At 39.2% G+C, this 21,409-nt stretch overlaps 1 protein-coding gene across 3 annotated transcripts in view; it reads left to right on the top strand.

Annotated features, from left to right (window-relative positions):
- Positions 1-21,409, top strand: part of STAG1 (STAG1 cohesin complex component) — a 205,713-nt gene that overhangs the window by 138,655 nt on the left and 45,649 nt on the right. For all 3 annotated transcript variants that reach the window (XM_075157939.1, XM_075157937.1, XM_075157938.1), the window contains exons 11-19: positions 2,724-2,822; positions 7,784-7,863; positions 10,353-10,460; positions 12,682-12,796; positions 15,032-15,149; positions 15,627-15,730; positions 18,086-18,178; positions 18,302-18,391; positions 18,578-18,781. In XM_075157939.1, the coding sequence (XP_075014040.1) occupies positions 2,724-2,822; positions 7,784-7,863; positions 10,353-10,460; positions 12,682-12,796; positions 15,032-15,149; positions 15,627-15,730; positions 18,086-18,178; positions 18,302-18,391; positions 18,578-18,781 (1,011 nt within the window). The remainder of the gene's footprint in view (positions 1-2,723; positions 2,823-7,783; positions 7,864-10,352; positions 10,461-12,681; positions 12,797-15,031; positions 15,150-15,626; positions 15,731-18,085; positions 18,179-18,301; positions 18,392-18,577; positions 18,782-21,409) is intronic.

Below are 21,409 nucleotides of genomic sequence, written 5' to 3'. Positions count from 1 at the left end.
TTCCCACCCCTTACTTCCTTGCTAGGTAGGAAATTTCTGCTGTGTTTCTTTCCCCAAAAAGTGTTTGGGGTGTTAAAAGCTCATGTTACTTGCATGGTTCTCATAGTTACTCAAGAAACATCTGGTGTCCGGCATGTTGATGGTCTGTGGGACGTCTCCTCCATTCTGGACTTGTGTGCAGTGTTTCCATGTCCACCTTCGCTTCTGCCTCTCTTAGGTTCTTGTCCAGGTCATTGCTGTTCATACCTCCCCATGGGTTCTGTCACTAATCTCTGCTGACTGTATTTTAAAACCTTCTTAATAGGATTAGCAAGCTGACGCGCAGGGGCTCTTCCCTTTCCAAAGAGATGAATTCTATCCTTGACCAACAATTTAAAAACCAGACCTTTTTGCTATCAGAGAAAGTCCTCCTCTCATTTCTCTGCCAAGAAAGGCAGTCATTCCAGGGATTGCCTGTGTGTCTCCTGGGCCTTTGCTCTCAGCTAGAGGGACCAGGTGCAACACAACCTTTCTCTCTTCCTCACCTGCTCCTGCAGTCACTTGTCCTCTGCCTCAGACCTGGTGAGCAGCAGGAGGATGGTAGCCTGGTTCGGTGTGCTTTTGTTAGCATCTGGCTTCAGTCTCCTGGCAAACCATGCAAGTACCAAACGTTCACAGGTTTGCTTCCTATCTACCTTGCTGGTTTTGCTCACTTGAGACTTATAGAGACCCTCAGTATCAGGCCTGAACTTAACTCTGGAACCATTGATCCATGGTGTTCGGTGAAGTCCACGAGGGCTTTGGACTCCACGGGGAATCCAAACCTTACCTGTGCAGGTCTCAAGTCTCGTTGCTGTTGGCACTGATTTTTTTTCTGTACCTAACCAATTTAGAGTTTTGCATTTTGGGACTACAGCGCTGGCTGAATAACAAGCTCACAAGCAGGACAGTCTTCAGTGGAGCTGTAACTAAACCTGGTATCTCACTGTTGCTCCGTAATGTTCATCACGTGCCAAAACTGATACTGATCCTCTGTGGCTAAAGAAGCTAAGGCCTTAAGAGCCTGACATCCTCTTCTAATGATGAGTGATGACTCCAGAGATCCTGGCCTTTCTGAATGCCACACAGCAGAGGAAACACCATTTGTGGTACTGCAACATAGGTACCATTAAAAGAAGAATGACAAGCAGCATTTCTCTGTGCTTGTTTAGCACTTGGTCACATCCATATAAATTTTTTCTTCCAGAAAGTTCTTTTCTGTACCGTGAAAGGTTTTATGATAGATCCTTTAAACATAACTTTCATCTCATTGACTTCCTCTGCAATGGTAGTCAAAAAGATCGCTACAGGAGAGCATGAGTGCTCAGAGCCTCCTCACAGGTATAGAGAGACGATTTCTCAGGAACAATACTTCTTCAAGGAAGAGTTCTTCTGAAAATCCTCCTTTCCACTTCTGTCCTTCTTTTATCATCTATTTCAATTTTTGAAATAGGTGGGAAGGAGGAAACAAACTTAAAAATAAGGATTTTTAGCTTCTGTTTTTGTGTCAGTAAAATGTTCTGAATGTTCTTTCAGTTTTTAGCTTGAGCAGTTTTTTAAATACAGACAATTATAGAAGAGACAGGCTCAGAAATGAAGCCCTCTGGGTATGGAATTTTATTTATAAAGTTCAATAATTTATATTAGTTCTTGAGCAGCTTAAGGCCTTAGACTTGGTAGTGTACTGGCTTTCATAAAAGTAAGTTCACACTGCAGTGAACTCTACAGATTATATTTGAGCAGATTTGTGTTGATAACCTTTTTGCTATCTACAAATACTTTTCAACAAGAATCCGTCGTTTGCCCAGACTGTGCAGTGGAGCTGAGCTGCGCGTCTGCAGCCAGCCAGGTGATGTGCAGTGCCCGGGGGATCCAGCCCTCCTCTGTCATCAGCGTTCCTGTAGGCAGCAAACTGTGATCCATAGGCACTGTCTGCTGGCACCCACGTTTCCTGCCTACAGCTCACCGGATCAAAGCAATCCCCGTCTAAAGAGCAGCTGGGAATGAGCTCGGACGGACACAAGCTGCTTTTCTCCCCGAGGGCTCCTCAGGCTGTGGCTTAGATGCGCTGTTCTTGTGGCAGCAGCCTGCTCCGCACTGGAGGGTCTCCGGCCTTTTGCATCCTCCAGCCCGAGCCTGCCCTGTGGTGAGAGATGGGCTGCAGAAAACCCCAGAATAATAAATCCCGCGTGTATTCCTTCCGCCCCTGGGAAAAGAAAAGACAATGCTCGGAGATGGCCGAGTTGCTTGAGCGGGCTACACGCAGCCCGTGCTCAATCACTTTGAACCGTGTGCATTGATTGTAAACACCAGATACCAGGCAGAAGTTGGCTGTAGTCTCTTTCCTAAAGATAAATAGCTGCGCTGTCTTTTCACCAACTACCTTGAGATCGTGGGTCTTTATTTTGTATTTACTTGCTACATTCTTTATCTTTTTGTGGAGTTACTTGAAAGGGAAACAGTAACAGACATTTAACTGATGGCAAATTAAATTCTTTAGATATGCAAATAGGGAGAGAATTTAACATTGTTTGTAGGCAGCTGCATGTGTTTTTTGGTTTTAGCTGAATTGCAAATTGGCTTTGGTAACTCATTTGCATAAATTTTTAAATGTACATTAAGCAAATCACAATATGATATTATTTAATATTCATGTGCATTTGATTAGGGTATTCTATCAGCTAATCTTAGTGTGTTTTATTTAGCAAGGTGAAGTGAGGTTGAAGTGTTTGAAAGCTCTTCAGAGTCTGTATACCAACAGAGAGTTATTTCCAAAACTGGAGCTGTTCACTAATAGATTCAAGGTAAGAGGAAATACAATTTTTGGAAGGAGTACAGAAACTAAAAGTATCATCTATCTCATCCTGTTGCGGTCTTTGAGTCATGTATTTTAAATGCAAAAATAAACTCATTTGTTTGTGACACGGCTTGTAACTGCAGTAGTAAAACTGTATTACTGAATGCTGAGATTAAGCCAAATTAATTTTACAGTGTTTATCTTGTAAGATTTGTCAGGTTTGGCCAGGGTGATTATTTATCTGTTTGTATTATTGATAGTTTATACATTGTCATTATTCAATCTGCCTGTACTTATTTACTTTTAGATTTATTGAATTTTAAGGATGTGTACTGGGTGTTTCACACAATCTAAAATACGTCTGAAAGTAACAGCCTGTAACAAAAGATGGTTCGTAAGACAGCTTTTTAGCTGAATGTGTGCTTGTGTTTGGAGGAAGAGATACTTTGATCTGCATCACAGTATTCTACACAGTGAAATACCTTGCTGCAGAACAGGAGTTCACATTCTGCTTTTAGACAAACCCCTGAGCATGATCGTCCTGTCTAGGAGGCAGGATACTAGAGGAATACTGGAGGAATATTTCGTGAGTTTTTTTACCAGCACAAACACTTTGACTTTTTGCTTAATATCTTGATGAGAATGTGGCTGTTAATTCACTTTGTGGCATGACTGCTTTATTTCGCAAGTGAAGTATCTGGAGAGATGAGTGTAGAAATACTGTCATTGCTTCTGTTTGGATACTCGGCGAAGAAAGCTTTCAGACACTGTCACCACGTCGGTTGGCACCTTTTACCATCGCTTTTGTGTTCTGGAGAACACAGAACTGTGGTAAAGGCTACCCCCCAAGGAAAGACTATCTTAATTTATTTTCCTTTAAATCATGATTATAATGCTGATGAAAAATTCTGTTTAGAAAAGAAGTGGAGATTTAAATGCTCATAACTACTGTGCATGAGACTTAAAAACATTTCACTGTAGATTTGATACTGCTTCACTGGTTTTGTCTGTCATTACAGTTACTATTAACTCCTCCAGTTTCATCTAGGAAAGCACAAAATACAGAAAACTTGTCATACCTTCCCTGTATGTAAACAATCCATAAAAACATAATGGTAGTCAGACTTTTACCACATTCACTTGAGGTGGAGAAAAAAGATGCTTAAACTGCAGTAAAGTCTAGATATTGAGGAAGGCTTTTTGTCCAAAATTATAGTTATATAATAGAACTGACTCTTTATTAATAATCTCCTTCATTCGAGATTTTTAAGGGCAGATTAAATAAATATGTCAGGAATGAACTAGGTATACTTGATTCTAAAGTAGTAGATGAAACTAGATCATTTTGTGAGATCATTTCAGGGCCTATATTCTTCTAATTTTATAAAGTCAGTTTCTGGGACTATTGCAGTAAAGACAGTAAATTTTTCTCTCATAGAAGAGTACCTGGCAAACAGGTTCAGACCTCAGACTACTTCTGTAATGCCTCCATCAGTCTGGTTTGCTTATCATCTCAGACAACCAAAAATACTAGTTAACTCTCCAGAAAAATGAACCCTCCAACTCTGCTGCTTTTCTCGTTCCATCTGGGCAGACTTATGGATTTGTTTATATTTGCTCCTTCTGTAATTTGATTTATTTTTAAATAGGCCACTAAAACTCTCATGGTCTCTATATCTGCTTCTCTTTACTAGAAAACGTGCTGGATGCTTCTCTTTTAGCCTCCTATAATTCGTAAGAGAAAATGCTGCTTTGAGTCTGAACCTGTCCCATCCACCAGCAAAACTTTTTCAGGACGATTGGAGGCACTTTGAGAAATAGTTACTCAATAATGTACTTCAAAAAACTACAGGAACATGAGACCGCTAAATACTTCCTCCTGGCTTTTTTCACAGTATAGACAATTTTCTTTGTTAGAGGAAGTCAGGTTAGCCTGTGCGTTGCTGCTTGGTTTAGAATGGCACAGGGAATTTTCATTTCTGTCAATGAAGACATTCATTCAGAGGAAAGGGAAACCCTGCTAGGAATCCTCGTCTTTCTTCTGTTCCATCAAAGCTGTTTTTACTACAGAAATCTGTATCGTTATGAAATAAATTAGAGAAAAGGTGAGTTCAAAGTCTCTGTGAGCCTGGAGAACAGATACGTTTAATATGATGATTTATCAGTTTCAGTTTCCAGCCACATCAAGAGAACAAAAAGCTGGCATTGCCCAAATGCCTGCGCTTGGATTTACAGCTGTGCTGACAGGGATGCGGCCTTTGGCACCAGCATGGAGCAGAGTTTCAAATTAATGCTTTTTGAATCTGTGATAAATTACTTAAATGTCTTGCCACCACAAACTCTGCCGCCACTGCCTGAAAAATAATTGACCTAAATGCCGTTCTCAGTTCCATGTCTGCTTATTTATATTTCCTCATCAGACTTTAATCGACCTGCACAGTTCAGCTGGTATTCAGCTCAATCCATTCAAACTGTCAAGAGGAATCTCTCTAGAGATCTTCTAGCTGTTTAAACTATAAATTAATTTGATCCAGAATGACTTGTACTGGGGTGTTAATATTTCACCACCTTCCTGATAGCTGTGACAAGGATCTGAGAATGTCACTTCTCCAAAGGAAAGATGTGTGTTCTTTCCAGCATTTGTTTGTGTTCCTAGGAGTAACTGATATGCTAGAAAATAAGCTTTGTCTGTCAAAAAAATTTTGTCCATTGAAGAGGAGACTTTTTTTTTTCCATCAGGAAGTCCTGTTTGATACAAACATTAACTGAAGCCATATGGAAAAGATGTGCATTAACTCTTTTGCGGTCAGTGCCAAAGTCAAGACACCGGCAGATTTAGATGCAGCTGTTTAATTCCTGTCCTTCATCCCTGGACCCTTTGCAGGAGAGTGCCGTCTCCACCGCCTGAGAGGCAAAAGGAGAGAGATTTGCTCTTCAGCCAGCCTTGTTCACAGCCTAATACATAATTGCAAACTGATCTTCATAGACAGTGAAAATTCCTATTTCAAGTTATAAATACAGGCACGTGTCCTATTCTGCTGCTGCACAGTGGTACAGTAAATGTCTGTCACAGCAGATTGAGCAGCTGGGGTTTGCACCTTAGTGAAGCACAGAAGTTACACCTTCCAGAGGCATTAGGACTTCAGGTCTCATTTTCAAGGATCTTGGTGCCTGTCTGGCAGGTGCCATCACACAGAGATCCTGGCACCAAGGCAGAAAATAAGAAATGATGCATTTATTTTAAACCTGATGTTTCTGGCAAACATTGAGAGGACAGAACAGTCTTTTTGGATAAGAAGACATTGTCGCATCAGTCGGTTTCAAAGTCCAAAAGGACTCCAAATTCAGAGTGTACCTCTTGCTCTGTAGGCAGGAGAGAAGATCCCTTCCCTTCCAGGCTTTTTTCAGAGATGTAGGAGGAGTTTTATACTTACGTGCTCACTCCTTCGTGTGCCGTTAGTTCCCTCCCTGTGGTATCCTGGAGTTTAAGATACACTTTGAGGGAGTATATGAAATTCCACTGAAACTTTTAAGATCAATATATCTGGCTGTTCTTTCTCTTGATGTTGTTGTTCCTTGGCCAGGACCTTAGGAAAAATTGACAGCAATTTTTTTGTCTTGTCCATATACAGAATTTCCTGTTTGGAAAGTTACTTCAGTGTTTGAGTCTCTTCATGAACTTCTCACAGTCTCTCAAACTGTCTACATATAGCAGTTAAATGCATCAAATTTCCCAGGAACTTAATGGTGACTGAGAGGTGCATTCAGTCCTAGTGGCACAAAGTATCTCTACAAACCTGTTTTTGTTGAGAGGTAACGCTTGAGACAGCCACAATGCATTCTTTACATACTATTCCTGAATTTCAATATTGAAATAAGCATCAGTTGCTTGATACTCACCTTCAGCCTTTAAATGCCCGGAACAGTAGAGAAAAGAGGTGAACACCTTTATTTTGTCCTGATCTGTTCTTGGTGACTTTCACTGTTGTTTCCTAACACTTCCCTTGTTTCTTTTCCAGTCCCTGACTTCTAATTTTCGCATCCCAAAATGTCATATAGTACCTAGTCCATCCTGAAGCAGGTCAAGCCACAGAAATCAAGTTTTATTTTCAGATGGCCCAATTTCTTTTCATTAACTTGATCAGTCAAGCAAAGAACATCAAGACATATTGCATTTTTATGGATGGATAGAAATTCTCCCCAGATAGGAAGGACAACATACACTAGTCACATCTATTTTTGGTTGCCAGTAAGCAAGCTGAAACTAAGGAGGAAGAAACCCTTAGGAGACTTCTCATAACTACAGGGTCCTTAGAAGTTATAAAATCATCAGATTTGACTGGAAAGTGGTGTGCTTGTCTCCACTAGAAAGAGTATAGGAAAATACAAAGTCAAACCATGGAATTTCCCACTTTCCTGTGGAAGGTCTGTAGTGTAATTCTTGAGATCAGCTTCAAACCTTAAGTTGTAGCCAGGTATAAAGGCCACAACTTTATAGGCAATATGCAGGTGCATATATTCAGGTGTGATTTTCTTCACAGTATTTCCAAATATGTATATATGCAGCATTCATTGCTCTAAAATTATTTGGGTTTAGGGGGATGAAGCGAGGCAATTTTTCTGCTGTCATCCAACTCAAGTACATTCCTTTTCAGGAAAGAACTGATAAATAAGATCAGTCCAGAACAGTGCTTCCACTCCGAAGTCTGCTTCCTTGTCTCCTGGAAAACACACAAGGATAAGGACTGTTTGTTAAGCATTTGTTCTCATTCCTGTGTACTTGCCTATTGTTCTGTTCTGCATATAGCGCACAGCTTCCTAAGATGTACATTAAATGGTTGAATAATATTAAAGGGCTGTTATGTGTCTAGTTGAAAGATCTTTCTCCCCAAGAGTATTTATTGAATTCTTCATCTGACAGCTGTTTGTGTGTTTCTGTTTTGTCACTGTAATAAAATTCCTTTTCAGGATCGCATTGTATCAATGACACTTGATAAGGAATATGATGTAGCTGTGGAAGCCATTCGATTAGTCACGCTAATACTTCAGTGAGTATTTTTCAAAACCTGTATATTCGTTTTGAAAGTTACCTAAGCCAGTAGTATTTAATTGGCTTGATTGCTTGTGTAATGGAGTGAATCTGTTACTTTACACTTAGTATGAAGTTGAACTGAATATGTAATAATATGGTCATGAAGCTAAAATTAGATATTCCATCTCATTGAAATACAATAGGCAAAGTATAAAAATGTATTGGTGTATTGAGACTATTAGTGCATCCACTGTTGTGGAACAATGCCAGAGGACATTTGTACCTTTTGCCAAGGGCAAAACGATTGTCCTCCCCAAAACAAGTATCTGTGGGTTATGTTTGCTAAAATAATTCTAGCAGTAACTAAGCAAAGATCCAGTGTTAGGAGATTTGATTACCTGGCACAGCTGAATAGGAGTCATCTGGTAAATAAGCTGACAGGGAAGAGATGCTAGCTTCTACACCCTTCTTTGGGTTATGTGGAGGTGGCAGTGGTAGCTTGCAATTTTAAACATTTGGCCATTTAGGAGGAGACATGCCTCCAGCCCCCCAACTTGTTCTTACAGAGATGCAGTGGCTTCCCTGAGGCAAAGATCCGGTCCAGAGATCATCCCACATGCTGACTCTTTGAACCACCCTGTCCACAGCAGCCTCATGCGTGTGCTGCTGGAGGAGCACTGCTAAGCTTTTATTATATATTCATTAAAACATATGTTAAAGAAAATCTGTTTTACAAACAGATGCATAGAGTTTCTGCATCATACTTTGTACCCAGTGGCTCCACTTTGAAGAACGTTTTTGGACATGCAGAATTTGGATGAAAGATTAGACTAGCTTTTCCTCTTAGTAAAGAAGCCTGGACTTCATTTTTTTACTTATGAGTCCCTCTGCTTTACAGATCTTAGAATTGTGATATTAGGAAGAAAGGAAGTCTCATACTGTTACATTTTTAAAGCAAAGATGACAAATATGATCACAAATGAGATGCAGAACACGTCTATTCCCTACATTATTAGCAATGTTTGGGAACACAGTAAGATTTTACATCAAAAATTGGCCAGTGCACCTTTTTTTTCATGTCCTATTTTGTCTTTGGTTGCATGATGAAAACATAGCTAAATGCATTTAGCAGAAAAATATGGGTCATGTTGAACAGCACAGGGCAATATTCTGCAGGTAGGAACTCCAAAAAGATGTCATGAACAATCATGATGGGGAATGACCAATTAAAAATTATTTATAGTATGAAGCCAAATGATGTACAGAGTCCTGATACATAAATGTTTCTGATGAATGCTGACTAAACAAGGAGGGAAATAATATTCCTGTATGCGACAGTGGTGATATTTTTTATATCATTGATGGAATATAATTGTTCCATGGCTCATAGCATTTTTCAAGAATACTGCTGAAAAATGCAAGTTTTTCTGAGTTTCAGAAAACTCAGACATGAAATCTACCTTGAGCTCAGAAACTGCAGAAGCCCCAACTACGTCGTTTACCCAAGACAAGGGTAAAAGGTGGCTTGTTCTTGTCAATAAATAATTATAGAAAATAAACGTTAGATCGTCTTTTCATCCAGCACAGCAGGGTATGATCAGATTCAGTTCCTTGATGTTGAAAATAAAGTCTATGTCTAGTCAGCACAATAACTACGTTAAAAGTGATGGACAATTTATTCTATCAGCATTATTGTAATTCTAAATGCACACCATGATTCAATCCTAAAGTGATTATGTGTTGATTTGGTTGGTGGATGCACAGTGCGAGTTCTGTGTCCCCACTTCGTGGCCTTGTCTGGGTTAGTTTTCTTCTGCCCGTGTCCAGAGCATTTCTGTGCCTTCTCCCATTGCTGAGGCAATTTTATCCACCTGGCCTGACCCCTTCAGCAGCTGGAATTAGGAATATTCCTTCCTATTCCAGGCCAGCAGAGAGGCACCTCCTGCCCCGCAGCGCAGACGAGCACGTGGACTGTCACGTGGAAAGACTTACCTCCTGAGAATGGAGTGAGCCAGGAGGCTGAAGCGGGTTTTCCCAGTCCCAGATTTGAATGCTTTAAAAATTAAAAGCTTTGAAAGCAAACAGACATTGCTATAGAAGTAAATAAGTTTAAGCAAGCAATTACATTTTCCTCATGTAATGTTCTAGGGTTTTAATTTAATAATGTTTGATAATGAGTGTTTGGCATCTTGCAATATGTGCATTGTAGTTAGTGTGATGAGCTTAAGTAATTAAGCAGGGCAAGATTTGTAAGTAGCAGTGACTTTTTTTTCATATATATATAGATATATACAACTGAGGGAAGGAAATCAGACAAACTTTCAGTCTCACAGACCCTTTAAATACCTCTGTATTTGGAAATTGAACCAAAGATCCTTGAAGTCAGTGTTCAGCCATTTAGGATTTTGTACGAAGGAAATCAATCTTGTAGCTGTAAAAAGTTATCGGAGGCGAGGGGATTGAAATATTTGGTTTAGTTCAGGTGTTACTTTCTGACTCTTTCAGTGGAAGCGAAGAAGCTCTGTCGAATGAAGACTGTGAGAATGTTTATCACTTGGTGTATTCAGCACACCGGCCTGTGGCAGTAGCAGCTGGAGAATTCCTTCACAAAAAGTAAGTTACCAGTTACCCTGGAATAAGACCAGGTTTGCGGATGCTTCCTAGTAGAGGTAAGACCAAAAGGCAAAGAAGCAATAGAGTGAAATATCGCAATTTAGCAAATCAGGTATTTAATTTAAAACACAGACTTACTCTCTCTTTTAAATTCAAGACCTAAAGACTTGAAGAAGCTGGATTTACATTTTCCTTGCTCTAGAATTCAGAAAACTTCTCCTAACTCCTCAAGGGCTAAATATAAAAGGCTACATAAACCTCTCTGGTTTAAATCCTGTGATAGTATATATAGGACCTGTACCCGCCCGATGGTCTACCTGATAGTGCAGTCACTATTTTTACAAAGTTTTAAACCAGTTTATTTCAAAGTTGTGAATTTGAGAGGTTTTTATGTAGTAATAATTGAGAAATTTGTTTCTAAACTTACTGACTTCCCCTAAAAATACATTGCACCGTGGTTACATCTTTCATGTACCCACTATGCCAAAGGAAATGAGCAAGCTTTTCCATGGGTGTGAATCATACCACATCAGTAACTATGACCAGGACATTGCCACATCATAGTAGTTAACCTTTTCACTTTAGTATTTGCAGTTAAAAGTCTTTTAGCAGTAATTTTCTTTTTTTCCCCTCATGGGTTGTGTCGTTTCTTTAATATATCAGAATGCAGGTTATATAATTTTTCATGCCAAGATACACAACAGAAAAAAATCATGTAAAAACATCAGTTTTCCTTTGCCAGTGTTCTAATTTTCTGTGGTTTATTAGTGATTTAAAAGTCCACACTGTAATTTGTAAGCTTTTGTTGGTGGATTTCTGGAGTTCCATCTCTGTGATCGGGCATTATCTGTTTCAAGGAGTTAATTTACAAAATTCAGTTACATTTAGTTTCCTACATGATGTTTTAGGAAATGGTTAGGTTCTTTTTAAAAAGATATACTGAAATTCCCTTGTTAATCAACACGTGACAAAATAATTTTGAAAATTGCGTCGAAGGTAAATGAATTTGAAGACATACCTGCACTTTAGAGTACTTAGTGCAAAGACAAAACTTCATCCTAACTTTTCTTTACAATGAGATACTATGCTGTGTTCTATAAAGGTCTCTCAAGGTAAATAGCATTGAGAGAAGATTGTCCCATTCCTAACTCATTTTCTCTTGGTATCTGCTAACACATAAGAGCTGGTGCTCCATTTTGAATAAGTTAGAATCTGCTTGAAGCATTTGAGGTGGGATTTATCTCACCTAATTTTATACATTTAAATATCACTTTCCATGTGTAAGCTAGTCATTAGACTTCCTCTCTGTAGTTAGTAAGGGAAAGCAAATAATAGAGAGGATCCCTGACTCAACTCGGAGGTGGATGTTTTAAGACATTTCATTACCTGCAAAGGTGTTCATTTCTTATCTATTAAGGTAGGCAGGGGGGCAAAGGTGATATCTTTAAAATACGTTTGTGTGTAACTCATCCTTCTGTTTTCAATGAATTATAGTAGTGAAATCAGAATACTGTGTTTCACATTTCTAATTTGCTTTGTGACTGTGGTTTCACTGTAAAAGCAAGGAACAATTTTCAAACTTCTCAAAGTGAAACAATCATTGCTGTAACTGTAACGTAGACACATCTGAGATCTCTTTAAGCTAGCAAATTTGAGCGTTGAGAGTAGTTTGGAATTAGCCATGCATCAGGGAATTCAGTGCAGAATGTATAATTCACCTGAAAAAAAACCCCAAATAATTGACTGGTAGCTTGCTTTATCCTTTATGCTGTTACCTGAGGTTGGTTGTTTAATGGGATGTCAAATTTGTTTATACCATATCCCAGTCAGCGTGACCACAGTGAAGATACAACCTTAGTTCTTAAGGCACTAGTGGAATAAGTGCTACCACCATTGTAAGACCTGATAAGTTAAAAATGCAAAACGATACAAATTATGCAAATATATAAAACTGTGCAAAATCTTTCAATATAAGTATGTTTTGGAGAGCATTTTCCTGTGTGAAATTCTTCCAGCCCTATGAACTTGAAGTCTCTGAAGATAAATTCATCTCTTCAGACAGGTGGAGGTCATGCCCTCTTTCCCTTGAAAGAAATAGCTTGAGATACTTTCGCTATGTTTTATGAACAAATCTACTATGTCAAGAATGAATGCTCATCATATTGTTGCAGGAATGAGGTTTGTTTTGATAAACGTGATAGCTCCTTTTGCTTATTTTTAGACTGTTCAGCAGACATGATCCCCAAGCTGAAGAGGCTCTAGCAAAGAGGAGGGGACGAAATAGTCCAAATGGAAACCTTATTAGAATGTTGGTTCTTTTCTTTCTTGAAAGTGAGGTAAAAAATTCATTTTTAATGTTTACATGTTTAATAAAACCTGGAACTTAAGTAGGGATTTATCAGCATACAGTAACAAGTTGTCTTTCTTATCCTTTTTTTTTTTGTAATTCCAGAAATACTGTATGCCCTTTCCCCTGCCCCCCATTTCCTTGTCCATCAAGCAAATTTAACTCAAAATCTTCTTCATGGTTTATTTTGCTCTTGCATGTCCTGCACTCAGTGCTGCATTGCTGGTAGTATGGTGGCTGTTAGGATTCATTGCTACATAGAAATGTAACTGGTTCTTTTTTTAAGATAACCATGTAAGGAGTATACCTCTGGAGTTACTCTGTATGGTAAAATCATTTGAACCAGAAAGGAACAAAAATTACGTAATATCTCAAATTACGATTAGAATCATAGAATGATTCAGAGTGGAAAGGACCTGAGGGTCATTAGCTCAAAGCATAGTCAGCTGTGAGAGTAGATGAGGTTGTTCAGGGCTTTATGCAGTTGCATCTTGAAAACGTCGGAGAATGGAGACTGCAAGCATACATACAATGACATTAAATGTTTGATGAATATGTTCAAGATGTGATGTGCCCATAGTTTATGTCTATAGAGATAGCATATATGGGAAGTTTTATGGTAGGCATACTAATAGTAATTTAGGTTGGGAATGGCAGTGGAGTGGAGGAAAACTTGAGAAGATAAACTGTCAGGTACAGGATGCTCTGAAGATAGAGGGGGAAAGGTTTAAAAATGAGACATTTGATTTGGTAATAAAGAGGTGGCAAAGGAAGACTGAAAGAAAGGAATCACAGAAATGTTTCTCTACAGAAGGGAGGGTAATATATTTTGTGTAAAAAGCAAAAGGAAAAGGTATTGCAGTTGGGTATTTTAATTGTTATGAAGCCTTGAAAAAGAGACTTGACTGAGCATGAAAAGAAACACAATCGAAGATGCTAAGAAGGAAGGATAACATTTAGGTACAGTGTTAATGTTAACATTTTTTAGAAACACCTTATAAACCTACCAGTTAAATCTGGATGAAATGTCACTACCTGTGTGAGCCTTCAATCTGCTATCTGAATGTATTTTTAGCTCCAGCTTCTTAAAAAAACTTTGATTGTAATAGATCATTGTATTTTCTGGTGAAAATACCTTAAATCTGAGTGCATGTGATTGGGAGTTACATAGTGTTAAGCTTGTCTATCCTTGCAAGGAGAAAAGAAACTCAGCTTTGCTCCCAAGGTCATGATCAGCAAAGTGCCTTCCCATGCAAGCCGTATGCTGCTCCCTAAGCTCGCCTCTCTCTCAGGGCCAGTTTTTGCTATTGCTGTTTTTGAGAGAGTTGTTACAAACAAAGTAGAATATTATGAGTCCAGTTTTAATAAAGACTTAGAGAATTGGGAGTTTCCGTCTGCATAGGACTAGAAGATGTAAGCACTGCAATCTGAGAGGGTGCATTCAGAAGAGGGAATAGGTAAACCTGTGACAAGCATCAGAAAGCTCTGCGACACATGACATTTTGCCCAAAGCTGTCAGAAGAAGAAGAGTAGGTAAATGTGCTGACACCTCCTTCCCTACGCTCTTAGATGTTTTCCAGTTAAGGAATCAGTCCCATGTCTGCTAAGCAAATCAGAACTTCATATTGTGCTTGTTACTTTTTGATAGTGATTAAAGATCAGTTTATTAAAGCAGTGGAAGTCTATGGATTATTTTTCTCACTTTACAACAGTTGTGTTAATTCACATAAAAACATTTTTTGCAGTTAAAGTTAGTGTTAATTCTATACCCCCTGAAATCAGTAGGATTTCTGCTACTGTTTTCTGAGCGTGTAGCAGCATGTATGAAGAATAAATGCCTGTTCAAAACGAGTATATTACAACTCTCTTAGTCTCATGTCTCACCATCTCTCCTTTTTATAATGCAGTAAGAAAGTGAGGAAAGGTAAGTTTATGGCTTCTAGGTCAAAACTCTGAGAAAGATTTTTCACAAACAAGCTGCTTTATGGAAGAGAAGCTCAATTTGCTTTCATTCCTTTTTCCATTAAGACATATCCCCATTGTCATGCAGTTGTATCATTTGGTTGGAAGAAGAACTTCCAGAGTTAGTTTCAAACTGAATTTTCTTTCCAACTAACGTAAGAGTACATGCCCAGGACACTCTCCGTGGCCAAATGATTGTGAAAGTTGAAGAACTGCTGCTTGTACCAGAATGGTGTACTGATGGTTGCTTTGGGTTTTCTAGTTGCATGAACATGCAGCCTATTTGGTGGACAGTTTGTGGGAGAGCTCTCAAGAACTGTTGAAAGACTGGGAATGTATGACAGAATTGCTCTTGGAGGAGCCAGTCCAAGGAGAAGAAGGTAGTTGTTTAACCTCTATTGATATTGCACAACATTGCTAATTATTCCTTAAAAGGATGTTTCTGTGTAACCTAGTGGGGTTTGACCCTCTAGATGTGACCCAATGTTCTTTGGGAAATAATACTTCATGACGGTGAGAATCTTTTATAAGGAAGTGACAGTGAACAGTCAGTCACTCTCTGTCCTCCATGATGCTCTTTATTTTGTAGATCTTTGTTATGTTACCGTTCATTCAACCTTTTTCCAAACTACCTTTCTCTGGACTTTTTTCAGCTCTGCCGTATCCATTTTGAGATGGTGTGAGTGGTAATTCAGAGAGCAAGCAAGAAAGCCTTGGTTTTGTAAATGGGACAAAATGACGTTGTCTCTGTTGTTCTCTATTCCCTGTGTTTTACAATAGCATTCACAGATTTGTCTTCTTTAAGATGTCTTGCACACACATCAGAACTGATGTTGCTTGTTCTTTTCCCTCCGTAGCAATGTCTGACCGGCAGGAGAGCGCTCTTATTGAGCTGATGGTGTGTACGATCAGACAAGCTGCTGAAGCACATCCTCCAGTAGGCAGAGGCACTGGCAAGAGAGTAAGTGGTACTGCAATAGGTAGCTCAGACCTGTGTGTGTTGCCTACAATGCCACATTTTGACACTTTTAAATTAGATTTTTATAATTGGTGTTTCCTGTTTCATGTGAACATTTTTGAAGAAAAACAGTAGAAATTCTATTTCTGGACATGTTTGGGTTTTTGTTTGTTTGTTTCATTTTGGATTTTGCTTTGCCAAGTTAAGTAAGATAAATTTACAGCACGAAAATCTTTTTTTATGATGTTTTAGATGTTCTTTTTATCATACCCCTGGCTTACCCTTGTAATGTACCCACATCTACATGTTAAGTCTAGTGACTGTTTGGGGATCCATGGAATTCCATGCCTAAGGCTGGGCATGCACTTTTAAGCATTTCAGTATAAGTTGCAAGGTCAGGGTGATCAACAGGCTTTCAGCTGTATTCTCCATAAATGCAGCATCCATGTTCCAAAAGAGTCTCAACTTCCCAAACGTATTTCCCTGATTTTTGGTAGTCCCCCTCTTATTTAGCTTAGACTAAAATGAAATAAACCCATGTGAACATTTGGTACTTCTGTTAGGTTCTGCTCTGAATAACTAGTCTATTCACAGTCTTAGTGAGGGGGAAATCTGGAGATAGACTTAGCATTCTTTATTGCTAAACGAAATACACTTAACTTAGCTTCTTAATTTTTATGTGCCAAAAGCAGATTAGCCTCATGTCCAGAAACAGCATCCCAGGAAAAGCTCCAAGAAACCATCAATTTAAACATGCATTATGTACCTTAATTTATAAAGCATATTCTAAGAAATTCCTAATTTATTAAAACATTTCGGGGGTGAGGGGAGAATCTATGAAAGCACTTACTCAAATTTGCACGAGCATGTATTGTCCTGTGTTACCAAAACTGCATTGTAAGCACATCTTTACTGTGTTTTGTCTCTAGCTGCAAACCGTTCTAGCAGGCAAAGCAACCTTTAAATTTAACAAAAATTTCATGTTTGTATTTTCTGTTTGGAGCACCAAATAATGTCACTATTAGCTTTCCGGGTATTTTTGCTATCTCAAGAGATCTACAGTTCAGTTCACTCAAGTTCAGCAAATTGCTTAGTCTTAGATTTTCAATATCTGTATTTCTTCAAAGCTGAAGAAAACACTTCAGTAAAATAAATTTCACCTTCTGAAGGATGATCAAAAGAGCCTCAAGATCATCCTAGGGACCCACATTAATTAATAGCACCGCGGAGTAGCAGTATTTGGTCACCAGAATATGGCTGGGTGGTTAGGGGGTGGGAGCCTGACTTGCTAGCCGCATTTGTGTTGCCTTCCGATGAGCTAGCGGCTTTTGCTGGCACGGGTGGTGCTGCACTGCGAGTTGGTACAGGAAGCACACGTTTTGTTTCCAGCTGTTCCTCCTCACTCACAGAGGGATGTAGGTATGACGTTTAGCTTTTGCTTCTTTTCAGTTAGATCATGAGTTGTGGGATGGTAACTGCAGGGATCTCTGACTTGTCAGTAGAGGTTTGTCACGTTCTCATGATCTCGCTAGCATATTCTCTGAGTTGAAATGGGAGCAGATTTCTAATTGTGCACTCACCTTCTTGTGAAATAGTTTCTTCTCTGACTTCAGCTTGTAACCCTTATTGTGCGGTCTGGCAGCTTTGCTATACATAAATCATTAGCTAACGAGTATTTTATTATCATTATTTGTTTTCAAAAGTATTCTCTCCTTTTCTGAAGCCAAGAAGCCAGATCTAAGCTTTTATGAAGCATGCTGTTTTGATTATTGTCTCTCTATTCACTGTTTCAAGGTGGTTTTGCTATGACAGCATTAGTAGCTTCAGTATATGTGTCACTGAAATTTGTAAATGAGTTCTGTGAACTTGGATGTATGTTCTCACTGAGAATTACATTCCAGTTTAGAGATGAGGCCATGAATCTGCTAATGAAAATCATTGTTACAGTGTGGTTTGGTTTTGGTTTTCTTAATTATACTTCAGTTCGCCCTGAGGTCTTACATTAACACTTTGTTTAATGTGTGAAAGCCAGAGCTCAATTCGCTTGGAAGCAATAGCAAAACTTCCACTGACTTGGGTTATACTTGAATTTCAATCCTAAAAAAATGCTGATGTATCGAGACAATGTCATGCTGGATGTTATGGTATTTTCCTTTTCAATCACGGCTTCTTAGGACACATGGTCTTCCCATTTAATCACTCTTCAGTCCAAATGTGTTTGAGTTTTTTATTCCCTCCTCTTTTGATTTATTAAAAATACACTTGCATGGATTTTTGTTTGTAATACAAACTTTAGAAAAATTAATGAATGCTATATGCAGAATTCTATTTACTTTAGTTGTTTTTGATCACTTGCAGGTTTTGACAGCAAAAGAAAGAAAAACTCAGATAGATGACAGAAATAAATTGACTGAGCATTTCATTATTGCACTTCCTATGTTGCTATCAAAGGTATGTTTTTCAACAAAATAAATCTCTCACTGGTATTTACAACTGTCTAAACTTTTTCATTGTGTAGTGTAGGTGTTTATTTTTACTTCACTATTTTTTTGTTTTGTTTCAATGATGTTCTAGTATTCCGCTGATGCCGAGAAGGTTGCAAATCTCCTGCAGATCCCTCAGTATTTTGATCTGGAAATCTATAGCACGGGCAGAATGGAAAAGGTATAGTACATTGGGCAAGAAGTCTGATTGCTTTCAAGTATCAGATTACTATTCTGGTCACACAACGCTGTGCCTTCATTAGGCATATTGGTAATCTAACCTTGATTTGGTGTATTCTTCGAATGACTTTCCTTGAGTTTCATTGTTCGGGTAAGGTGAAAGCTGAACTTCTTTTCTGATCTACAGCATCTGGATGCCTTACTGAAACAGATCAAGTTTGTTGTGGAAAAGCACGTGGAATCAGATGTTCTCGAAGCCTGCAGCAAAACCTACAGCATACTCTGTAGTGAAGAATATACAATCCAGAACAGAGTTGACATAGCCCACAGCCAACTTATTGATGAATTTGTGGATCGATTCAACCATTCTGTAGAGGATCTGCTGCAGGAGGTTTGTTTTCTTAAAAGGAATTTAGTTAGACTACCTAAATTACGCTATGATAAACTGCAGAAAAACATTCTAACCAAGTCATGAAATTATCCATCTGAAGATGGATAGTGCAGCAGCAACTATTTAATAATTATTTGGAGCTATTTCTCCATGTAGAAAATCCCTTGGACTAGCCATTAAGCCTGCAAAGCATTGATGCTGTAAAACAAAGACCACGGGACAATCCTGCTTTTGAAAATTTAGTCTATATTTAAACAATCCACATAAGAAATTAAATGGATGAATGGGGAAAGCTGATGAAAAATGCAGAGAATGGTGCATTTACATTAATGTTTGTGGTGATTCCAGTAGTCCCAAATGGATGTGCAGGCAGCAGAATCAAGATTGGATTATGTCTGGAATGGAAGAGAGGATTTAGTGAAATATTTATAATGGCATATTGAAAGAGCTCTGGAAAGAATGAAATAAAGATGCAGGTCTGAAACCTGGAGGTACCTGGGATTTACTTGTCAGAATTTATCCCTCAAAATGCGTAAGACACAATACATTAAATAAGAATAGAAACCTTACTCATTTTTTCTTGCTTTACATCAATTTAACTTTGTGTAACACTGATTAATTTGTTGTAATTCTCATGCTTTTTGAACATAACTTAAGGGCTGCATAGATCTTTTTCTTCACTACTTCTAGTCATGCACTGCACTGTGGCAGATACGTTTAATTTTTTATGTACCTTTATAGAAAGTTAAGCTACAGTCTCTTTTTTCAATTGCATATTAAAGAAAAGCTTTTTTCTATCTTTAAGTAATATGCCACATACAGGCATACTGTATATATGCCTTGTCACATTGCAGAGTGAATAAAAATTTGTCTGTTGCTGTAGGAACGTACGTGAGTAAAAAAGGCAGTGCATGTAGGAAGCAGGCACTCCACAACCCAGAGGAGTTAGTGCACCGCTGTACGTTCTTTGATAGAATACATTTAGTTTGCTGTCTACCTGTCTGCCATTTATATGTGCTTTCTCAGAAAATTCTGAGCAGAACCTGAAAACACATTCCGGAATTTGTGCTACATCTCTTCCCATCTGTGCGTGGCAAGGGAATCCTTTCAGCTAATGGCACGTTACGTGTCTTAGCTGTCTCTTTTAATAGCCGTGGATTTTTGAAGTTCCTCACCTCGGACCAACAGCACCAAAAACTCCGAGACAAAAACCTTGGAGAATCTGTTGCTGACTTGGGTAGCAAAAAGGGCTAAAGTTGGACTGCCAGCACAAAGATCCAGCTTCAGAACCAGCTGAGTTCTCCACACCGGATGCCCAGCAACTGGTCACCGTAAATAGTGGCCTTTGCTGTTTCCATTGGTACCCACTGACAGAGGTTTAGGAACTCTGGTGAGGTCCTCACACTTTTCACTATCCACACATCCAACACCAAGGTTCGGTCTGGCTCTATATGCAGGGACAAATCTCCTATGTCGTTTCTCCAAACCTGGCTCTTGGAGAATCTTCAGCTTATGTCTCCACAGCTAAGCTCAGATCAGCAAAAAGCATCTCATTCACACTGTCTTGTCTTGAGATGGAAGAAAGTGCCTATGGGTTTTTTCAAGACTCACACCAAGAAGCAAGTGGAATCCCAGTTGTTTGACACTGACTTGCCATTTCTCTTATACTTCTTGTCGTAGGACATTATGAAAATGTCTCCTTTCAGCTTTTTCTCATAGTTTTGTCTTGGAACTTCTCCGAAGCAAATGCCATGTTTGTTCTCTCTGGAGACTGTCGTGTAACAGCCAGTGTAACAAACAGAAATTAGGTCTGTCTGAGGACATGCAGCTTTTTTGGAAAAGCCCCCTTGAAGTCTCCACACTGTTCAGCTGTATAGATGTTATTCATCCGTGGACCTATTCAAGGATTCAGAGGTGGCATTCTGTTCCCTGGATAGTTTCACCCAAGAAAAGATGCACTCACCATTTTATTAGTATTGCTGAGACACCCACAGACCATTTTTTCAACCATAATCCCAAACTCAGTTAGCAAATACAGGAACACTTCGATTCCTCCTGCCGTACAGCAGCTGCTCTTTCTCTGACTTGCCCATTCTCCTCCACGCAGCAGCTCGAAGAGGGGTCGAGACAAGAACCAGTCCTCTAGTTCTGTCAGCAACTTTTCTGTCCTCCACGTACTCTTCTGGAAGCCAGCGGTCCAGTTAGTGTTGAGTTTGGTTTACTATAGCGTCAGTCCTCTTGTTCTTGTATTCTCTGATCTGAGGACATCCAGTGCTGTCCTTCCCTTTGCTACCTCGCAGTCCCGAGCAGTATATTTTCAGAAGCCCTTTTTAGGGGGTCCTCTTCCACAGGCAGTGTGGTCTCTGGGCCTCAAAGAACCACGTTCCAACACTACAAGCAGTAAAGATGAAAGGAGATTGGAAATCTCTTCCACCCCCAGCCCACATTTCAGATCAGTTATGCCAGCAAAGCGTTTAGGTCCAGCTGTTTTAGACGAGGGATACATGAATGCTGAGAGAGTTCAGAAAACACACTCCGTGTTTTAGGTACACTCTACGGGTCTGCAGCCCTGTCCTCTCCCTTGCTGACGCTGCTTGAAAGATCCAGCGTCACCTTTTGCCCAAGGGG

Source organism: Calonectris borealis, chromosome 9, assembly GCF_964195595.1.
Source record: "Calonectris borealis chromosome 9, bCalBor7.hap1.2, whole genome shotgun sequence".
Taxonomy (NCBI): domain Eukaryota; kingdom Metazoa; phylum Chordata; class Aves; order Procellariiformes; family Procellariidae; genus Calonectris; species Calonectris borealis.
This window is presented reverse-complemented; position numbering and strand designations above follow the sequence as displayed.